The sequence below is a fragment of the Vulpes vulpes genome, chromosome 11, assembly GCF_048418805.1.
Source record: "Vulpes vulpes isolate BD-2025 chromosome 11, VulVul3, whole genome shotgun sequence".
Taxonomy (NCBI): Eukaryota; Metazoa; Chordata; class Mammalia; order Carnivora; family Canidae; genus Vulpes; species Vulpes vulpes.
The window spans coordinates 89,624,061-89,648,012 of record NC_132790.1 but is presented as its reverse complement, the minus strand read 5'-3'; the positions used below and the strand labels follow the sequence as shown (position 1 = coordinate 89,648,012).

At 37.4% G+C, this 23,952-nt stretch overlaps 1 protein-coding gene and 1 pseudogene across 2 annotated transcripts in view; both read left to right on the top strand.

Annotated features, from left to right (window-relative positions):
- SLC9A9 (solute carrier family 9 member A9) overlaps positions 1 to 23,952 on the top strand; it is a 537,539-nt gene that overhangs the window by 323,351 nt on the left and 190,236 nt on the right. For both annotated transcript variants that reach the window (XR_011995298.1, XM_072727072.1), the window contains exon 12: positions 13,915 to 14,068. Coding sequence is in view for 1 of the 2 variants with exons in the window: in XM_072727072.1 (XP_072583173.1) it covers positions 13,915 to 14,068 (154 nt within the window). In the remaining variant the exon portion in view is untranslated. The remainder of the gene's footprint in view (positions 1 to 13,914; positions 14,069 to 23,952) is intronic.
- LOC112909456 (ATP synthase subunit d, mitochondrial-like) lies at positions 1,485 to 1,970 on the top strand (annotated as a pseudogene).

Below are 23,952 nucleotides of genomic sequence, written 5' to 3'. Positions count from 1 at the left end.
CACACCATAATATTTTCTAAATATAAGCTACTGTTTTGGTGAAGTGCAATAAGTTCAGGCTTTCAAGCAGGCTCGGCTACATGGAGCTATTTGATTAACTCTCCCTGAATCTCAGCTCCCTTGACTGTAAAATGGGGATAATCATGCTTACTTTAGACAGTCAGTATTGAAAACCAAACTAGAAAATATATAAAATGACTGGCACTGGACTACCACTTAAGAAACACTCAAAGGATGGGAATTTCTATCACTTTCTTTAACCATCACAGATGAGACAGCGCATTAGTGCTTCACAGAGACATGATTCATATAAACTCACAACTGCTCTCCGGAAAACCTCCTATCAGAGACGGAGGTTTTCATTCCAAAAAAGGTTTGACTATCAAATCACTGCCAAGGACACTGTCTGAGGCCAGTGCGAAGTGTTAGTGACATGCCCTTGAAAAACAAGACCCAAGGCCCCAATTTCCCTTCATTTGAGGACAGTCATTGACATTCTACTCTTCATTCTAGCAGTGACTCACTCCTGGCACTAAACACATAAATCAAAATGTTATAACTCAAAGTACCAGTTTTTATAAGAAGAATATATTGGAGCCCCCTGGAACAAATTGACCCATGCAAAATGTCACAATCAACTTAGACATTTATTGAGTGCGAGAAAGTGGCAAGATCTTGTAGATAACCCAATCATCCTATCTAATGAGATAGTGAAGCCAACGACAGCATGCCAGCCGCTGAAAGACACTGAGTAATGAAAGGAGACAATCTAGAATGCTTGTCACCTCTCCCTGTTTCAAGGATAAGGTCGTAGGATACAGGAAAAGAAATAATTTTATCATTTAATTCAGGAACTTTCTGTGTACATTTCAGTTTTTCAGTATGTCCAGAATGTCAGAGATATCACAAATATCTGATTGGTAATTTTAACCAAATTAACTTGTCCATTGAGGCAAATGGACTACATTAATTTTCCCCATTTTCTGCCTTAATTTTCTTACTGCTTGCTTGTTTTGGCATTATGTAGACATAGCCTTAGAAAACTATCAACACACATAAACAGAGTTCAAAAAAATAAGTCTGTCTATGCCAGACACCAATCTCTCTAATTCTGCCCTCGGGTTCTATGGATAGAGTTCAAAAGAAGTCAATAAGATTGACTCAAGTAAGTTATATGTGCAAATGAGCAAGAAGCAGTTACTTTTTAAAATGCCTGTACTAAATTTCTATACAGCCATTAAGTGATTTAGGAATTTTCAGCATTAGTTTTATGTATTGGAGAGGTTCAAATGCTGTTCAGGTCCTTCATAGATAGACCAAACTTCTAGGAATAGGGCTGGGTGTCATCCCCACTGCCCTGCCTCCCCCTGGTTTTGCCTGGAAGCTCTTTCTTCCCAAAGCACTGGAAACTATTTTAGAGACCCATAGTTCCACCTAAGAAGTAGACACCAGGTGGGCCACTGGGGTCGATGAAGGATCTCAAGATGGCTGGGCGAAAACTTGTTCCAAAAACCATTGACTGGGTAGCTTTTGGGGAGATCATACCCTGAAACCAGAAAGCCATTGCCAGCTCCCTGAAATCCTGGAATGAGATGCTTACCTCCAGGTTGGCTACTCTTCCTGAGAAACCACCTGCTATCGACTGGGTTTACTACAAGGCCAATGTGGCAAAGGCTGGCTTGGTAGATGACTTTGAGAAAAAGTTTAATACCCTGAAGTTCCTGTGCCAGAATATAAATACACTGTCCAGGTGGATGCTGAGGAAAAAGAAGATGTGAAAAGCTGTGCTGAGTTTTTGTCCTTCTCTCAAGGCCAGGATTGAAGAATATGAAAAAGAGCTGGAGAAGATGAAGAACATAATTCCATTTGATCAGATGACCATTGAGAACCTGAATGAAGTCTTCCCAGAAACCAAATTAGACAAGAAGAAGTATCCCTATTGGCCTCACAAGCCAATAGAAAATTTATAAACTTGAGTTGAGGAGAAAGCCCTGGCCCTCATATTATAAATGTTGGGCATTAAAAATAATGATATGGTAAAAAAAAAAAAAAAGAAGTAGACACCAGGATAGGTGCCCTGCCTATGAATGACAGCCTTGCCCTCCCTTTACAAGACCCTCATCCCACTCACCACCCACTTTCCTTAGAGCCTGAAGAGTGTCACTGGACTTTCTGGAGCTGTTCTTCAAATTCTGCAAGTAAACATGGGAGCATGCATGTTAACAGGTATTTTTAAATGCATGCCCTCTAGGACGATTGTGTGCCATCCTTTCTCAACAGATTTCTTCCTTCTGATTGTTTTCAATTGTTTTTTTCCTGGCAGGAAGCTAATTTTGGCTGCATGAGGAAATGGGAATTCTGACTGGAGAGTCTAGAACAGGTCATTTTAGATTAGACTGATGCTGAGAACAGGGAGAAAGAGAGAAGGAGGGAGAGAGAGTGAGAGATAGTGCAGGAAGAGTAGGGAGCAAAAGGCAAAATAACTATTTCAAAATGTTGCCTCAGATTGATCTCTGCCTAGGAAAGGGGAAGAAGATTTTCTTCTTTGCATTTTTCCTTAAAACTCAAATTTAAGATAACCATGATGTTTTTTTAAATCTTTGTTATGAGTTAAATATTCAGTAGAGGGAATGAAACAGATTGAATAACCAGCCATAGAATTTACCATGTAACCTTGGCCACTCCATCCCTTCCAGCCCCTATTTTCTCTCCTATTAGAGAAGTATTCTGTGATTCTATAGGGACTTGTAGTGGGGAGAGGGTGGGGTAGGTAGATGTAGAGAGCTTTAGGATTAAGCTAAGCTGCTGAAACACAGATGCTCCCAAAATTCAGTGGTTGAACCACAACAAGTAAATCCTCTCTGGCTCGTATTAACATGGAATCAGGGGAAAAGATGCTTCTCCTCTAGATACGTGATTCAGATTTCACCTGGGTCTTTCCATATTATGATATCATAAGTCCCTAAGTCAAGGGTTCTAAATGTGTGATCCCTGGACCAGCTCCACCTGGGAACCTATTTAAAAATGCAGATTCTTGAGCTCCACCACAGATCTACTGAATTAGACACTCTGGGGATGAAGCTCAGCAATCTGAGGTTGAACAAGTCCTCCAATTGATTCTGATGCAGCTAAAGTATGGGAACCACTGCTCATTGAGATTTATAACCAGCCAGCGTAAGGGGAAGGAGAGACTGGGATAGGAACAGCTGCTTCTTAAAAGCCTTGGCCCAGGAATGACATCTATCACTTCTGCTTTCATTTCACTAGTAAGAAGTAGCCATCAGGCTATACTTAGCTGCAAGAGATGCTAAGAAATGTAGTCTATGCAGTTACAGGAGCATTCCATGGATGATAAGAATAGATGACAGATAGCCATCTTTGCCAACATAGCCCTCCATAAGAGGAACATTATCACCATTTATAATATCGCTTCTATGGGAAAAAGCAATCCAGCATCGACACTAGGGTTTCTCAACCCCAGAAACTATTGACATTTGGGGCAAGTTCATTCTTTTTTGGAGGGGCTGTCTTGTACATTGCAGAATGCTTAGCAGTACCCCTGATCTCTACCCACGAAATTAAGAGTAGTGTCTCCTGTCCCCTAGTTGTAGACAAACACAAATGTCTCCAGACATTGCCAAATATTCCCTGGGGGGATAAAATCACCCAACTTGAAAACCACTGGTTTATACAGAAAACCCATGAGTTGGCTTTTGGAATGCAACCTGGCCATAAGTTGGATACTATTTATCGAATACTGACTTTCTTCTGATCTCTGTTAGCCTTTCTTTTGAAACTCTCTGTTGAAGATTTCAGCTAGTGGCAAGGATTATTCCGCAGTTTACTACCACATCCAATTTACCTACATAAAAATAAACTTCCAAAGCCAGAGGCATCTATGCATGTTGACTCAGAGCTGTGACAGAGCTAATCCTATTTACAGTACCCTTCCTGGCTGCCCAAGGCATCCAAAAAACAAACTTCATTTTATGCAAAAATATACCAAAGTCATGTTGCATTCTTTCTCAGTGGCCTTAAGTTTAAATGATTCAAGTTCAGGAAGAGAGATGAAGGAAAGAAAGTTCTGCTTGTCTAATACAGACAGTTTCAAAAGAGAAAAAAAACTAAATTTATTTTTGAATGCAGAAGACATTTCCACTAAAACAATCTGTTGGCATCACTTCCATGTGATAAAATCATGTTGAACTGAAAATGGAACCATGTAGCAAGGTTGTACTATCCTGGAAAATGTAGTTTGAAACCAGACTGACATTTTTGCTGAAAGTAGTTACCCTTTGCAAGGTCATGGAACTTCAGCAAGGTTAAAAGCAATACATAATTCAATTGTAGATCCAAACTAGGTTTTGATTTATCAGATTATTGATGAGAGTGTGTTAAATCTTTGAAGTCAACTCCCTCACAGTACTTGAAATGAAAAGAAAGAAAGGATTGCAATTGATTATATCCCAAATGGAAAGAGAGTCAGCAAAATAACTTAAGAGACATTTCTTTTAAGGAATGGGTCAGTTTCTCAGGGACATTTCTGCATCCCTGTCCATCTACTGTCATTTTCTTTTGGATTCCAGTTGTGTTTCATATGCAAAATATGACCTTTCCGTCATCTGTTCGTTCATGTATTCATCGAATACTGGAGTGCCTACTCTCCAGGAGTAGCACTGGATATGCTCTCACTGACCTTGCTTTCTTGTGAAGAGACACAAATCTTAAAGATTAAAAAAAGTGATAATTTCTGATGTTGGTAAGTGCATAAAAGACATACAAAAAACACCTGGCTGAAAGTGGAGGGCATTTAGGTAGCATGGTCAGACCAGTCTTTCTTAGGACTGAAATAAGGAGGAACAGCCAAGGGGCAGTCTAGGAGGAGATTGGAGGTGGGAGAAGCAGCAAATACAAAGGCCTTGAGGCAAGAACAGACTTGGTTTAAAATAAACTTTATCTTCCTACACTCTCAAGCTCCAAATTCCCTTCCCGTCTTCCCACTCTCTCCAGTAAAAAGACTATAACCTCTTCACTGAACTCCAGACTCTTAGATATAACTACCCACTCAATCTTTTCATTTGGAAAACCAATAGGCATCTTGGATTTCACATGTACACCAAACATGCTCTTTCCCCAGTTTTCCCCAGTTCTTCCAATGGCTTGGCCTTAAGCTTTTAGAGTTCTCTCTTCTCACACCCTTTATCCAACCCATCAGCAAATACTGTCAACCTTTGAGATTATTCCAGTGTCTATCATGCTACCACTCTAGTCTGATTCTCTTTTACTTCTTATCCAGACTAATGCAGCAGCCTCCTCACTGACCTCCTACCTCCAGCCTGGGAATCAGTTTTTTTATAGCAGAGCCAGTGTGATGCTTTTAAGCATAGAGTAGTTCATATCACTACCCTGCCAAAAACCTTCCTTAAGTTTTCCATCTCAAAATAAAATTCAAAAGCCTTGCCGTTCAAGAGCCCAATGTAATCTGGCTCTGCTACATCTTTGGCATTATCTCTTCCCACTCCCTGCCCCCTGCCACATTCATTCCATTCCAGCCATGCCAGCCTCTTTGCAGCTATTTGAACATACCAGACATATCCTTACCTCAGGGACTTTGCATCTACTGTTCCAGAAGGCTGGAATGCTTTTCTTCCAGATATCTACATGGTCTCTCCTCATTCTATTAGAGTCTCTGCTCAAATGCCACCTGGCCAGAGTGGTTTTCCTAACCACCCTAAACACCTCCAATATATATATATATATATAGTTTCCAAATAATGTGGAAGTTCTTTTAAGACAGAGACTATCTCTTATTTACTACTACCCCCTGGAGCCTGAATGAATGAATGGATGAATAAATGAATGAATGAATGAATGAATACATGAATACATGAATAACACCACCTCATATCTAGAGAATCAGAAACCTCTGCAGTTGTTCAATTTAAAAACATTTACTAAGTTTTATGTTTCAGGTACTACAAGTGTAAGGAAGATGTAATTCCAACCTTTAAAAGATTAAGAATTGAGGGTAAATAGCAGATTAAATTAAACTACTGATTCATTTCAGAATATCATTTACTGATGAAAGCAGCATGACAATATGTTTTATGGGATTTCTAAGAATGAGAGAACAATGTGGACTGGAGTATTCTAGGAAAACTTCATGGGGGTAGAACATAGGCAGAAAGGAGTGAAAGGGGTTAACAGTGGCGTCATAGCACAGAGCTAAGGACAGCAATTGTTTATGGAAGAGGGAAGACCATCTTGTTGGTATGAAAAGTACTCAGTGGAGAAGAGGAGGTAAATGGGAAAAATGGGGTAAGGTTCTGATTGAAAGGTTTCTATGGGCTGTAGGAAACCACTTATGGTTGCTAGGTCAGATCAGAACCTGATAAAGCTAGGTTGCAAGGAAACTGTTCAGAGGAATATGGATAGTCTGGAAAGAGGAGAGGATGAAGGCTGTGAGGCCAACATACCAGAGTGTTGGCCAGCAGCATATCAGGGTGTAAGGTAATGGGCCTTGGACCAAGGCAGTATAGTGGGAAATGAAAGGAGCCTGAGCCATCATATAACCCATTCTCTGCTAAATCTAAATATCTAGAGTCAGGACACTAGCATCAATAGCTACATATATTTTAAAGTTCCAAACTGATTCTGATGTGTACTTCCAGTTAAAGACCATAAGTCTAATCTTAAAATCTCCATCCAGATATGAAACAACATAGATCCAGATGAGTCAACCTGCTTATGATCATGCAACCTATTAGGAACAGGCCTGAGAACAGATCCTGGGTCCTTTGACTCTCAATATAAGGCTTTAAGAGTTTCAATAAATAATAAAAAGGCAGAAGCTGAACTTGAAGAAACAATTACTCAATCATGTCATTGAACTAGATGGTATTAAGGATTAACTATATGTAATCAGGAATGGAAGAATCAGAACATTTATGCATTCACTGATCAACAAATATTTATTGAGCACCTATTATGTGCTTGGCATTGCTGTAGGTGTTGTGGATAAACAACAACTAGCAACGTAATTGCAGTGTAATGTCCTAAGTCCCCTGATAAGGCAAGCACAGGTTGTACTAGGCATATAAATTAGCCCAACCCAGGCCCAGACTTCAAAGGGGACTTCATGGAGAAATCGATGGTTCAGTTGAGCTCTGAAGATCGGTTGGAATTAGATGAAGTTTGGAGGAGAGTTATAAAAAGAAAGAACTGGAGACAGGATGGGAGAAGATGACTCAAGCCTAGGAAACCATGTAAGCAAAGACTTCCTTTACCTCACCACTGATTTCAGCTCCTTAAACATTGCATATCTGTTGACAGTCGTCATAATTTGGAACCTCGTAAAGGTTAGCCATCTTTTCTTTTCCATCAGACTATACATGCAAAGTATACACTTCATACCTCTAATATACCTTATCCCCACTTACCTGTTAAGAAAGTCGTTTTTGTAGGACCATGAAGCCCTGGAATAAAGAAGCCCAAACTTCCTCATTACTGCACTTACCCACTGTGTCTTGGGTAATGTGTAGCCCACAGTGAGTGCTCAATAAATGTTTAGTTTTCAACTGTTGCTTTGCACCTTCAGTAAAATTGCCCTAAGGAGTACTTATATTCCTGTGATTTAAGTGTAGCTGTATTTGACCTTCAACCATTCAGAATACATTTGCAAATTTATAGCAGATTAAGTTTCACTTTTGCTCTTTAAAGATAAACAGGAAGCTGCACAGTTTCTGCAGCAGGGGTCCTTGCTAGAAAGCTTTCTTTGGTTGATAGTCTTCTATTGTTATGAATAGAACATCAACATAATTAACATAAGAATCCCTTAGAGGCCAATTTTAAAAGAAACCACATTTAATTGCAAGTAATTCTTTTATTCCCCAAGATGATGCTAACTCTCCAACTGAGTATGGAAAATATGTCATATCTCTGCAAAGTAAACCCATCTCAAAAGAAATGGTATAGTCTTATCAACCCCCAAAAGCATAAAATCATTTCCATTAGTTGACTAAAATAAGGAGAAAAAAAAAAAGGTAAATCCGAAGGCTCAACATACCCATAAAACAAAACAAAACACAAGCTTTGACAATGAGTTCTGGATTTCTTGAGTTTCCAAGCAAAATGGATGTGTTTTTGGAAATAGTGTTTGCTGAAAGAAACTTCTGAGTCAATATTAATTTTTCATATCTAGGGGATCCCTGGGTGGCGCAGCGGTTTGGCGCCTGCCTTTGGCCCAGGGCGCGATCCTGGAGACCCGGGATCGAATCCCACATCGGGCTCCCGGTGCATGGGGCCTGCTTCTCCCTCTGCCTGTGTCTCTGCCTCTCTCTCTCTGTGTGACTATCATAAATAAATAAAAAAAAATTTTTTTTCATATCTAGTATTTTGCTGGTAGCTGAAGTAACTTATTTCAATCCTAAACCCCTCTGTTTTCCAAATGCATGTTAAATAGATAGGATAGGTGAGCACAGAATCTCCACAAAGCACATGAACTGAATTGTGTCTCTTCACATTTATATGTTGAAGTCCTAACCCCAATATGATGGTATTTGGAGGTGGGGTTTTGGGGGAGATAATTAAGTTTTGATGATGTTATTGATGTGGGAAAGATGTTGGAGTTTGGGGCCAATGGCCAAGAAAAAATTCTTGAGACATCTTTGGTGGAAAAAGGTGGTTTTATTAAAACACGGAGACAGGACCTGTGGGCAGAAAGAGCTGCACTGGAGTCATGAGGAGTAGCAATTATATACTTTGAAGTTGGGAGGGGGTTAGGGATAGCCTCTAAGGAATTTTGGAAGCAAAGTTTCCAAAACCTTGAAGGGGCTAGCTATGGTTGGGAAAAGGTTTTTGTTTATTCCTGTCCAATAAAATCTGAGTCATGAGAATCTTTAGATGTGTATCCCTGGGTCGTGTGCTTGGAGGATGACTGCCAACATATACATTGGGGAGTAAAGATAAAGGATGTTTCCAAAGGAATTTTTATAAGTTAAAGCAGGATCCTGGGGGTCAGGCTAAGATTGCCTTTTGCACCTAGCAAAGCATTAACATCGAGGCAGCTGAGTTCCTAGAGGAATGTCACTCTGCCTGTTTCAAAGACTTGTCTGTCAGTGGGCTATAAGTAGTAAGGAAATTTAATTTTTCTTTTGCCTTTGTTTCCCACACCGTTATGAGGGTGGGACCCCTATGATGGCATTGCTGCCCTGGTAAGAAGAAACACCATATGGAGCTTGCTTTCAAAAGGTGGGCTTCTGAAAGCCAGGAAAAGTGCTCTCATCAGAACCCAACCATACTGACACTCTGATCATGGATATGCCAGCCTCCAGAACTGTGAGAAATATATTTTTATTGTTGCAACTACCCAGTCTATGGTATTTCACTATGGCAGCCCATATGGTATTTTGTTATGGTAGACTAAGACACGTATATGTATTGAATGAAGCAATGAATGACCACTGATTGACAATTATCTAGGCTCCAAATGTGTAATAAATAACTTTGAAATCATAAAGGATGGAATATAGGCATTAGTTCTTATCTGGGGTTCTAAAATAGCTTCACTTTGTCCACTTAGCAACCTCAACTGTCTCAGTTCCATGTTTCCCATGGTGCCAAACTATCTCACAAGTGGCATATGCCATATGTGCCACATGTGACCAGGGCTACAGACAAATGATCCCTTCTCTAAAAGCATCCTGTTTCTGTGGTTTTTCAGATTATTGTTATATGGAGAATGTATCCTCTTGTCAACATTTTGGAGTTTGGCCCTTTTAGCAGACTTCCCAACCTGCTACAATTAAAAGGTGGTGGCTGAACTTTTCCTTTTTTTTTTTTTTTTTCATCTTCAAAGATCTTTACATTGCATCTCCTGTAGAAAATCAAGTTTTATATATGAAATATATATTTCATAAAAGTCAAAATAACAGCTATCTTTTGAGTATAGTTTTAAACCAAGAATTGTTCTTGTATAGATAATTGAGGTTTAAGAACCTAGTTATGCTAATTTAATGTAATAACAATACATCATCAAACATATTTAGAAAAAAAATGACTGTATACTTTCTTGCCCTTGATATCTAATGTGAAAGAGTTTACAATAAGCATGATAGAACTACTTTTTCTTTTATTCTAGTCTAGTCTCTTCTTTCTCAGAAAAACTCAGAGTAGAAACACACATATTCAATAAAATAAGAAATACACAGTCTCATCTCTTAATACTTCTAATACTCACCACCTAATTTGGAGTGATGCTGCTTTATGAACATTTCTAGCAATGCAAGCTTGAGGAAAAGAGAAAATGAAAAGATCGCCTTCTATCTCCAATCTTGTACTGTGATACTGCTCGGAGCTTTACCTTGACCTATAAATTCTATCCTCTGCTACCCAAAGTCTGTTGCAAGATTGTTTCTTTTAGTTTCTGTTCCCTAATGACACCATTTGTACTTCCAGGAGAGAACATTATTAAAATATTTCCCAGTATTAAGAGTTATTAATATCCCCACTCTTTTGTTCCTAGCTGGGCCGGAATGTATGAAAATCTCTGATGGGGGACTTTTCTTGAGTACAGTCATCTCTAGTGTTCAGAATTTCTGATGTATAAGAATTTTTTTATATTAGTATCTACTTCAAATGTTACCTTCCTTATCTTAAGGCCATTTCCTTGTCTACATGGAAATTTAGAATAATTTCCTTCCTCCATTACATTTTGTTCCTTCAAGGTATTTTATAATCAGAGTGCATGTTCCTCTTTCTGAAGCTTCCTTGTTTCGTGCAAAATATATTAAGTCTCCCTAGCCTAATCCTTTCGATCTTGTGTTATGCCATTTTTCTCTTGTATATTGGTGGCATGGAGATGAGAAAGAACATTATATCTAAGTCAAGAACCCAGGTTATAGTTTTCATCCTACCTGTGTCCGATTTCTAAAATTCTTTTAATGTATGAATAAAGATTTAGAAATTTAGATATAGCAAATATTATAAAACGTGGAACACTGAAATCTTACGTACATGATTCAAACCTTCTTATAAAAATAACCAAATCCCTACTTCTTTGACTTTTTCTTACTGTCATTATAAATGGTTATTTGCCCTGTTATCTGATATAACAGGGCCCGTAAATGTCTTGTAAGTCTTGTGTTACCCAAGAGATCTTCCATTTTAACTTTTTTACTTTACTATTTGTGCTTTTATTTATTCTTCTTCAAAGTCTTCAACTCTGTTCTATTCATGTCATCACACTTTGATTTGAAGTTTTAATGTACCTCCTCTTGCAAATACATTTAATGTGGATTCATAAAAATTCACTTAGCATATTGTTGTTAAAGGAGAAAAAACAAGAAAAAAAGCAGGTTAAATAGATAGTTTAGGTTATAGATTTTATAATAGTATGTACTCAGGCTAGAATAGTTCTTAAATGTTATTTAATTATTTATTAATTTCAATGGCCCATAAGCTTGGTTTTCCTTATTGTCTGACACATTTGATTTTTTATTTTTTTATTTTCTTTTTTTAAAGATTTTATTTATTTATTCATGATAGTCACAGAGGGCGGGGGGTGGGGGCAGAGACGTAGGCAGAGGGAGAAGCAGGCTCCATGCAGGGAGCTCATCGTGAGATTCGATCCCGGGTCTCCAGGATCGTGCCCTGGGCCAAAGGCAGGCGCTAAACCGCTGCGCCACCCAGGGATCCCCACATTTGATTTTTTAAAAGTAATTTGCCCAGAAAGATTTTTTGTAGCTATACACAGTATTATTCTAAAATTTTGTGGAAGGTCAAAAGACCTAGAATAGTTAAAATAATTCTGAAAACAAAATATAAGAATCATTCTATCCAATATTAAGGGCTACTATATATCTACAGTAATCAAGACAGAGTACTATTAGTTGAGGGACAGACACATAGATAAATGGAATAGAATAGAGAACCCAGGAATAGATCCATACAAATATACCCAACTGATTTCTGACAAAGTTGCAAAATCAATTCAATTAAAAAATTAAATATCCATCAGCAAAAAAAAAAAAAAAAAAAAGGAATCTCAACCTAAAATTCACACTTTATACAAAAATTAATTCAAATGATCAGGGACTAAAATGTAAAATGTAAAGTTATACAACTTTTAGAAATAAAATTTAAAAACATAGGGGAAAATCTTTGGCACCTAGAGCCAAGTGAAGTATTCTTGGACTTGACTTCAAACACATGATTCATAAAAGGAAAAATCAAAAGATTAGACTTCATCAATAAAAAGCTACAAAATGGGAGGACATATTTGCAAACTATATATCCAACAAAGGATATTATCTAGAATATATAAAGAACTCTCAAAACTCAATAACCAAAAATCCAGTAATTCAATTAGAACATGAGATTTTTTTTAAAAAAAGAAGGTAAGGAAAAAAAAGAAAATGAGATAAAGACATGAGGAGCCATTTCAACCAAGAAGGTATAAAGAAAATAAATAAGCCCATTAAAGAATGTTCAACACCATCAGTTATTTGAAAAATGCAGATTAAGGCCTCCACACTGGGTGTGGAGCCTACTTTAAAAAGTAAATAAGGGATCCCTGGGTGGCGCAGCAGTTTGGCCCCTGCCTTTGGCCCAGGGCGTGATCCTGGAGACCCTGGATCGAATCCCACGTCGGGCTCCCGGTGCACGGAGCCTGCTTCTCCCTCTGCCTGTGTCTCTGTCTCTCTCTCTCTCTGTGACTATCATAAATAAATAAAAATTAAAAACAATAAATAAATAAAAGAAAAGAAAGAAACATGCAAATTAAAACCACAATGACACCTACCAGAATGTCTAAAATAAAAATAGTGACAACATTAAATGCAGGTAAGGATGCAGAGAAATTAAATGACTTCTATATTCCTGGTAAGAATATAAATGGCATCTAGCCACTCCTGCAAACAGTTTGGTAATTTCTTTTAAAAATATGCAATCAATGATTATACTCCTGGGCATTTACCACAGAGAAGTGGAAACGTATACTTATAAACACAGTAGGCTTTTTTTTAATAGCCATAAAACTGCCCAGATATCCTTCAACAGATAGATAGTTAAACAAACTGTGGAGCATCCATACAGTGGAATACTACTCAACAATAAAAAAAGATAAACTACTGATACATTCAGCAACCTGGATGAATAGCCAGGGAATTATTCTGAGTGAAAAAGGCCAATTCCAGAAAATTACATGCTGCATGATTCCATTTGATTCTTGAACTGGCAAAGTTATAGAAATGGTGAATTAATTACTGGTTGCCAGAAATTAATGTAATTTATTTTCTACTGTTGTTTTTCTTCATCCTGAAGTGGTCACCCCCAAATCAATAATATGTTTTACCCCTAAAGTGTTTACCTAACTCCCCTCTAGTGTTTTCTAACGGTACTGTATGTAAGAAGGAAGTAGATATGGTCATAAAAGGGCAACATGAGGGACTTTGGTGATGATGGGAATGTATTGGATCCTGACTGTATCAATATCAGAATTCTGGCTAATACTAATTTTGAAAGATGCTATTACTGGGGGGAAGTGGGGAAGGGCATGCAATAAGTATATTATTTCTCACAATAGCATGTGAGTCTATAATTATCTCAAAAGGTTAATTTTAAAAAGTAATGTGGGGGCACCTGGGTGGCTCAGTGGTTGAGCATCTGCCTTTGGCTCAGGGCATGACCCTGGGGTCCTGGGATCGAGTCCCACATCAGGCTCCTTGCATGGAGCCTGCTTCTCCCTCTGCCTCTGTCTCTCTGTGTGTCTCTCATGAATGAATAAATAAATAAAATATTTTTTTAAAAAAAGTAATTGTGTTTGTTAGAAAATTATAAAGATGAATACAGGAAAATGAGAATGAGATTCATGCAGATATTCACTTTCTCTTATTCCCTCTTGATTTTTCCTGTAAGGTTTGCGAGGAGCAATAGCATTTGCCCTAGCTATTCGGGACACAGAATCTCAGCCCAAACAAATGATGTTTACCACCACACTGCTCCTCGTGTTCTTCACAGTCTGGGTGTTTGGAGGAGGAACGACCCCCATGCTGACTTGGCTTCAGATCAGGTGAGTGGCACTGTTTAACAAAGGATATCATTGTTTCATTTCTGGTGTTGCTGATTTGGTCAAGGGTACAATGACTGGTCTATGCATTAACTTTCCCTGGGGTGAAGTTGACTTTCATTCACATGGTGAAACAGTCTGTCCTCTCCTAGACCTATCACCAAATGAACTGACTTTTCCAAGAGTCCTAGAAATCTCAGAGTGCTGTCTGTTTACGGTCTGTCTCTAGAAATAAATTTATGTATCTATGAATTTCCCCATCCAACAATACTTATGGAATACAAGTAATATGTCCTGGAGTTTACAAAAATGAGAAACACACAGGTCTTGTCCTCAAGATACAATTCAACAGGATTTATACAAAAAAAAAGCTGTAATATCATGGAGAAAGTAAATTTGTTTTGTTTTAACATATGAACCATATGTTTAGCCAGAAGGATCCTATAGACATAGGTTAAACAGTTTCTCAAGGGAAAAGGCAATAAAGCTTCAGTCAGGGGCCCTCCAAGAAATGCCTGGAAGATGATTGTCATAAATCTAAAGTATATAGATAGTGGATAGTGATATCCATTGATTTTAAATCTGTATGTATGTATGTATGTATGTATGTATTTGTTTATGTAATTATATATTTAAATATGTGTTGTGTTTAGGGAAAGGGTTCCAGTATAATAGGCAAGGTGGAAATTTGACAAAAATGGATAGCTTATGCCAATTGTAAAAATCGGTAAATCTATTTTAAAATGTTCTTGCCTTTATTTAAGTATATTTTTTACCTGGGTTCTCATTTTCATATCCCTAAATGTAACAGTGCTTCAGGTAAATCACATTTTATCTCTCAATGCCATACATCTTGATGATCGTGCAGCTAGCTCCTCCCTGGTCTCCACCCAATCTCTGTAAGACAAGTCCATACCCATCATATCTAACAGGAAAAGATCCATCTGACTGGAAAATGACTTCCAGAAAGATTCAGACAAGGATTCTTATTCCAGTACCAAAACAGTGCCTAGGACATAGTAGGATTAAATAAATAATTGCTATATGAAACATTAAATGAACAAACCACAAGGTAAATTGCTTTTTGTTAAGCACTTACTGATCATTTTCTATCCATCTGACAAAGAAGAAGCAGAAACAAGACTCAAAGCTTTAGTACAACTGGGCCAAGTGGCCATGCATACATTTAACCAAATTCAAGGAAATAAAGAACTTCTTGAAGTACTGTGAATATCGCTAACCACATTAAAAGACTTTGACCAAAGGTGAATGGAGAGTGTTTTTGAAATGCTTGTTGAATTGTTTTCTAGGCATAGAAATGTGACCTGTAATTTCCTTCACAGTAGTAGCTACTTGTAAGTTCCAATGGATGAGCACACATATTGCATTAAACTCTACAACACCAGGTCCCCTGTGAAGTGTTAGCAAGATAGTGGTGTGTTCAAGTTTCTGGAAAATAAATTTCAGTAGGGGGATCCATGCATGGAAATATTAGGGCTTGGAAAACAAAAGTTACAGGATCCTAATCCTTACAAAATAAAAGTATTAAGTACCCCATCAGGTAAATTAGAGTATTCAGAACATGAAGTAGTGACATCAACATTTTCTGAAGTAAATTCAAATGTAATTTATTTTCTACTGTTGTTTTTCTTCATCCTGAAGCGGTCACCCCCAAATCAATAATATGTTTTACCCCTAAAGTGTTTACCTAACTCCCCTCTAGTGTTTTCTAACGGTACTGTTGTTTTCAAATAGATGTCATAGCTTATGCAGTCTCTTGATATCCAAAACAACAAGGAGAGGGGAATATAACAATGGGGCTTTTGGCAGGTTAGAATGACTATCTAGGTTATATGACAGGGCCTAATAAGGAAGGATAGTGTCAACAATGGCATGCACAGGCAACCAGTCTGGAGGTCAGCCTCGACCAGCATTATTATGGCCTGCTGAGGGGCAAGGCATGGGGGTTGTCAGGTCATGGAGATACCCCAATGGGAATTAGCTGCAAAGGGCCCAACTGACTCAAGGCCAGACTTGGCCACCAGCCAGGAGGGGAGAGAATTAAAGACAGGACCATGATGTATTTAAAGAAAGGGGCTGACAGGGCTCCATTATAATAGACAAGGTGGAAATCTCAGCTGGGAACTAGTGTGTAAAATCTGGAATTGACAGAAATCCAGAGAGATCAGACACCCGGTCATGAAAAAAATCAGAGAAGGAAAACTGAAATTCATAGATATGTGAATACCCAGGGCCTAAGAATTTGCATTTCTACCACATTCTAGGCAATACTAATGCTTCTGGTTCCAAGGCCACATCTTGATAACCACCAGTTGAGACTTCCTAACCCCAAATGAAGATAAGGCTAATAATAAATATTACCAGATTTTTCTGGAGTTGCCCCAGGGCCAAGCACATCTAAGCCCTCAGTTTAAACTTCTTACACCTCTGCTGGATGAAGGCAGGGGCTAACTCAAGAAGGAAGAGTCACAATGCATTGATTAATGGGAGAGAAATAGAACATAATAGAATAAGCATAAAGAATAGGAATAGGAGTTCCTGGGTGGCTCAGTTGGTTGGGCATCTAACTCTTGATTTTGGCTCAGGTTATGATCTCAGGGTTTTGAGTTTGAGCCTCACATCAGGCTCCAATTTGGGTATGGAGCCTGCTTGGGATTCTCTCTCTCCTTCTCCCTCTTCCCCTCCCCCCCTAAAAAAAGAAAAATAAATTTTAAAAAAAGAATAGAGACGTAAGTTAATATGTATACAAATGTACACACAAACATGACATAAATTTGATTCAACCATGTATGAGCAATACCATCATCCTATGCTCTACTTCCCTGTCATGTTTTAGAGTGTTATCAAAAAAATCTTCAATTCAATCATAGCTTCTAAATGATAATTGTCCATTATTTTAGACTGTATTTATCAAGGCTTTGCTTGTTTATAGAGCAATGCCTCATTTACCAACTTTCATGTCAGACTCCTTCTGTAAAATACTAGAATGTAAGTAAACTGGAGCTTTAATAAAATGACACAAATGGAGAAGCCCAAGAAGCCAGAATGCAAATGTGATATTGAATAAACTCAAACATTCTCACTTGATATATAATTTATTTGTACACTGTACATTCCCTTCCTTTCTTGATTTAATTTTACTTCTCTTTTAAATTATTAGTGTTTATTTGAGTTAGTTTTTACCCCAATAAAACTTGCCACTTAGCCTCAAACTAGCATAGTAGGATGCAGATGAAATGTTTTATGTAAGATAACAACCGATAGTAGTAAGATGAACTGTACTTCAATGGAAATGACTTTAAAACAGCAATGATCTTGTGCTTAGAGAAATTCAGGATGATCTTTACACAATTCAAGTAATCTACACATTTAATGCAATCCCAACCAAAATACCACCAACATTTTTCACAGAGCTAAAACAAACAATTCTAAAATTTGTATGGAACCACAAAAGACAATGTTGATAAAGAAAACCAAAGGTGGAGGCATCACAGTTCTGGATTTGAAGCTGTATTACAAAGCTGTAATCATCAAGACAGCATGGTAGTGGCACAAAAACAGACACACTGATCAATAGAACAAGAATGGAAAATCCAGCAAAGGATCCACAACTGTATGGTCAACTGAGCTTTGACAAAGCAGGAAAAAATATCTAATGGAAAAAAAGTCTGTTCAATAAATGGTTTGAGGGAAAATTGTACAATATGCAAAGGACTGAAACTGGACCACTTTCTTACACCATACACAAAAATAAATTCAAAATGGATGAAAGACGGAAATGAAATACAGGAATCTATCAAAATCCTAGAGGAGAACACAGGCAGCAACCTCTTTGACATCAGCTGTAGCAACTTCTTACTAGGCATGTCTCTGGAAGCAAAGGAAACAAAAGCAAAAATGAACTATTAGGACTTTATCAAGATGAAAAGCTTCTGCACAGCAAAAGAGACAATCAACAAAACTAAAAGGCAACCTGTGAAATGAGGGAAGATATTGGCAAATGGCATATCTGATAAAGGGTTAGTATCCAAAATATATAAAGTACCCAAACTCAACACCAAAAATACAAATAATCTGGACATGAAATGGGTAGAAGACACGAATAGACATTTTTCCAAAAAGACATCCAGATGTTTAACAGGCACATGAAAAGATGCTCAACATCTCTCACCATCAGGAAAATACAAATCAAAACCAGAATGGATAAAATCAAAAACACAAGGAACAACAAGTACTGGCAAAGATACAGAGAAAGAAGAATCATCTTACACTCTTGGTGGGAATGGAGGCTGGTGAAGCCACTCTGGAAAACAGTATGGAGGTTCCTCAAAAAAAAAGTTAAAAATAGAACTACCCTATGACCTAGCAATTGTACCGCTAGGTATTTACCCAAAAGATACAAAAGTAGTGATTTGAAGAGACACATGCATCCTCATGTTTATAGCAACACTATCAAAAATAGCCAAATTATGGAAAGATCCCAAATGTCTGTCTACTGAGAAATGGATGAAGAAGAGGTGTATATATATGTATATATGTATACATACTGGAATATTACTCAGCCGTCACAAAGAATGAAATCTTGCCATTTGCCACCATGTGGATGAGCTCAAGTATATTATGCCAAGCAAAACAAGTGAGAGAAAGACAAATACCGTATGATTTCACTCACATGTGAAATTTAAGAAACAAAACAGATGAACACAGGGGAAGGGGGGGAAAAGAGAGAGGGAGGCAAACCGTAAGAGACTCTTAACTATAGAGAACAAACTGAGGGTTGATGGAAGAGAAGTAGGCAGGGGATGGGCTAAATGGATGATATGCATTAAGGAGAGCACTTGTAATGAGCATTGGGTGTTATATATAAGTGAAGAATGACTGAATTCTACCATTGAAATCAATATTACACTATATGTTAACTAATCAGAATTTAAATAAGGGGCACCTGGGTGGCTCAGTTGGTGAAACGTATGATTCTTGATTTTGGCTTAGCCATGATCTCATGGTTGGGGGACTGAGCCCCACACTGGGCTCTGCACCAGGCGTGGAGCCTGCTTAGGATTCCCTCTCTATCCCTCTGCCACTCCTCCTGCTCTTACAATAAATAAATAAATAAATAAATAAATAAATAAATAAATAAATAAACCTGAAACAAAAATAAACAAATAAAACAAATTCTGTTAAGCCTTGTCTTAAGCACATTCAAATTTCTTGTCCTCAAGCTATTTTATTTTGTTTTTAAAAATAATAAAATATTCTTAATGCAGCATTTCAAAAGAATCACAGAACCTTGTTTCTTAAAATTCTAGAAAAAAAAAGAAAGACTCCTGCAGTATTATTTTGGAGGTTTTTATGTAAAAGAAAGAAGAATGGTTTCTTGATTAGAATCCGGATCTCCTCCCTTCTGTGGAATACATTAATACTGGTGGTAGGAAAAGCCAACCTTCAGTCTCCAAGGATTAGCTTTGCTGTTAGCCAGGAAACAAAAGATCAAGGGTATGTCTTCTCCCTACAGAAGCCAGTAAACAGGATTATCCACCAAATGATCACACATGCTTACAAATAAACCTCAAAGACCAACAAGGCAGAGAGCTCTCTAGTAGCAGTAACCAATTTGGTTGGTAGCCCCATCCTTGGTTTAGGACAGGGCACCGCATGGAGCTAACCAAGCACATGAGAACGGAGCATACAGACAGTGCAAACCTTTCCTGGGCTCCCCCACATAGGAATGCTGGACCCATCTCTTCAAAATATCTTGGTCACAGTATAAAAAGCCTTATAGACCAGAGCAATACAGAACTTATATTCCAGACAGCATTAGAAAGTGTCCTCAGCAAGATGATTTCTAGAGCTTCCAGAATTTTGGCTTCTAACATCTCAATTAGTAATAGCTTATATTAGGCACTTAATCTGTGCCAGATACTAGATAAGAAAGTACAAGGCACATAACCTCCCCGTGACTTAGCCTCTAATCTATAATATAGGATAATAATAGGTACCTCCTAGGGTGTGAAAGGACCGGCAAACTGCTCCAGGTTTGGGCTGCTGGGCTGCAGAGCCAGACTCCAGCCCAGGCAGCCTGAGTCCAGGCCTGAATGCCCAACTAGCATATTCTTCTGTGGTCCTAAATAAATGAGTTTATTGCTGATGCCTGCAATCTACCTTGATTAACAAATTCTCAGGGGTGGGGGCAGGGGAAGAGATGTGCTTTTATAACTAAGACAGGCCTGTTAAAAACAAACACAGGAAATCTTCATCCATCATGAATGATTGGGTTGAATTGCTATGCAGCACAGAAATGTTTTGGTGCAGATTTTCTCTTTGACCTAGAACAGTTAAAGGTAAATGAGGCTAACCCTGGTCCAATGTTGCCAAGTAAGGAAGTTTGTCTTCTTCACTTACAGGAATTTGGAATTGTAGGAATTGGTCACCTGCACACCTGTCTCCCAACCCCATTCAGGATTCCATGTCAGCCTTTTGTTGGCCTCTTCCACATATCACACAAAAAATTAACAGACTGACCTATGTCCTTTGTAGAGTGAATAATTTAGTCCAATGGCTCCATCGCTATCATTAATTTAGTTTAAAATGTAATGCCATGCTAAAATGCTTTCATTTATACCTGCTGACTACAAAGTTTCTAATAATAGCCACCATAGGAATACACACAGATGTAATGGAAAAACTATCCTTTGTAGTGTTTGTAATTTTAAACAATAGCAAAATTAAGTATACCTGCTTACAGACTTCACATTTATTACTGAGGCAAGGAAATGTCAATTTAATATAATGGAGGAATTCAAATAATTAAGTTCCCTCAATATCTAGTTGTGTTCCATTGGGTTTTCTCTCTACTATCCAAAGTCTCATGCATGTTTCACAATTTGCTTCATTGGTATATTAATATAGTAAATCAGCACACATAATCTGAAGCTGGACAGTGTAGGTACTAACCTTGCCTCCTTTTCTTATGAGCTGTGGGATCTTAAGCAATAAATTCAGCCTTTCTAATCCTCAATTTTCTTATTTATAAAGTTGGAATAATAATAATACCTACCTCTTTGTATTGTTATAAGGGTTAAATGTTGCATGTATGAAGAATTTAGGACACACGGTAAGTGCTCAACAAATGTTTCTAGAACAATATCCAAATGACCAACTATAAACCTTTTCTTATCCACTCTTACTGCTTATGGCATATGTATATATACACATACATACATATAAATATTACTAGTTGTGTTTGTGAAAACACGGTTTACAAGGGAAACGAAAAAAAATAGCCTCTGGAGACCTTAGTGTATTTTTAGTAACTAGATTCATCAATTTTACAGGCAGCTCCTATTTCTGCATTCAAATGATAAACTTCTTAAAGAAAAATGTTCACAAAAAGCATTACCATTATCTAACAGCTCAGAAAAATTCTAGAGCATGCTTCTATTTTCTTCTTAATATAAGCTTTGCTTAGAATCTTATTTGATACTTAATTTGTGCTGTTTCATCAATTTGTTTAAATTTTATTATTTTACGTTGATTTTATACCAATTTGAATATTTTGTATTAATTTGTATCAATATACACACCTCAGAAATAACTTCTGTCATGAAACATGGGAAACCAATTTACTCATTTAAATGTAGACTTATACTTTATATTCCTTAACCTTAACCCCCATGTACAATTATGTTCTATTTTCTGTAAATTCTTCCAAAAAATGTTTCACAACTCCAGATATTTATTGCTCAAAGCAATCTAGTTTGACATATTCTATTAAAGATATTGGATAACAGTCATAACTTATTGTTGATCTCAAAGTATCCCAGATTTGTTCCAAGTATATGAACTAGAAGCTCCTAAATTTGCTTCCAATGTCATCTGAGTTCTTTAATATGCTTTCTTTCTGTGTACAGAATTGTCCTAGTTCCAGAGATAACAGCCTTTATCTTCACACTACCAGCTACCTTCCACTAGGCATGTTCTTATTTATCTTCTCCAACATACTCTAGAGAACATCGATATCAATAAGCTTTACCCATTTATTAAGTTTACCAAACAATGAAACTTCTGCTGTATCAAAGAGAATTTATTAGCCTATTATCATAAAGTATGATCCAATATAGTTACCTTACTTTAAGTAATAGATGTATCTTTACTTTAGGTAATAGATGAAGTCTGAGAAAAAAGTAATTTTAAGTTTAATAGATAAAACTTATTATTCAAAAGTCTGTGGAGAGGGTTCCAGTTCTGGTCAAGACTCAGTAATATATACTCCCCCAATGCCTCTTTCACTAAATATAACTAGAAGCCCTGAACAGAATACCTGTAGCAATTATCTAAAGTCTCTTAAAAGTAAATAGTAGCAGAGAGATTGGGAAAGGAAACCAGAATTCAGAGTATGTACTATCAAACCAGCAGTGAATTTCCCTTTTTTTTCCTCTCTGGAATCTCTTGACCTGACTCAAAAGGAGTTCAAAGACCAGAATTATGCAACAAGGAAGATAGAACTGCAAGAGAAATTCTCTGGTTGGGGCACAGGAACAGGAAAGGAGCCCCTGTGGGTCAGAAGATAGGGGGAAATCCCTTGGTTACATTTTTGTTGTTTATTTCATTCTGTCTCATCCCAATGCCAGGCAATCCTGAGGCAGCAGCAGTGGTGATGGCAGCAACAGTTGGGCAGACCTTTAAATTCCAATCAGAGGAGCTCAGGTCCTAAGACCTTGGGAAGAATTTCCATTGATTTTTTTTTTCTCTTAATCTTCTCACTGCTTGAGCTCTGATGCAGACATAATATTATGGAAAAATTATGGAAAACACCTAACAGTGTAGGGAAATGAAAGCCCTGCGAGGGCTTGAAAGTGATCCAATAAAGTTGTGTATAAATTTTGGAGCTCACCTTCAAGTTGTGTATACATGTATCTGACCTTAAACAGCACACCAAAGGCTTTGAGAAATAAGCTACAAGGTAGAGAATCACTCAAATTCCAGACAAAACACTGGATGGCACACATTCAAGACAGATCTGAATACACTGTAAAGACTTTGAAACAACTGACATTGAAAACATAGGCAACAGAAGATTAGTAAGACTTGTGTCTTGGACCTAATGTAGTTGATTGCCTGGGAAAAGACAGTATCAACATTCTGCATAGGAGAATCCTTTGCCACTTAACATATCTAGATCCAGAGACACTTAACATATTGCTTAAAATTATCAGAATAAATCCAAAATTAGTCAGCATGTGGAAAACAGAAAAATCTCAATATTTCACAAGGGAAAACACAATCAACAGATACTAACCCCAAGATGACACAGATTTTGGAATGAGAGGATCAAGACTTTAAAGCAGCTATTATAACCATGTTCCAGAAAGAGCAATCACAATGAAAACAAATGGAAACTGGGAAGAAGCAGAGAAACAGAAGCTACAAGAAAGAAAGAAATGGAAATTTTAGAACTGAAAATTCAATAACAAAATGAAACATTCACTGGATTGGATTAACAGCAAAATAAATGATGACAGCTGTGTCGGTGAACTTAAAGGTAGATTATTAGAAATTATCCAATTTGTACAAAAGTAAGCATAAAATTTTTCACTAGCAGACTTGCTCTTAAAAATAAAAAAAAGCCAAAGAAACTTCTTCAAGTAGAAGGAAAATGATATTAGAAGGAAACTTTGAACAACAGAAGTGAAGGAAGAGCAACAAAAATGGTAAATATCTGTTTAATATAATAGGCTATATTTTCCCTTGTAATATCTTTCAAACATATATGATTGTTGTAAGAAAAAATTGAACATTGTCTTATGGAGTTTTCTAAAAGGGGAATGGGTAAAGAGACCTGTAAGGTGGTAAGTTTTCTACTTTCT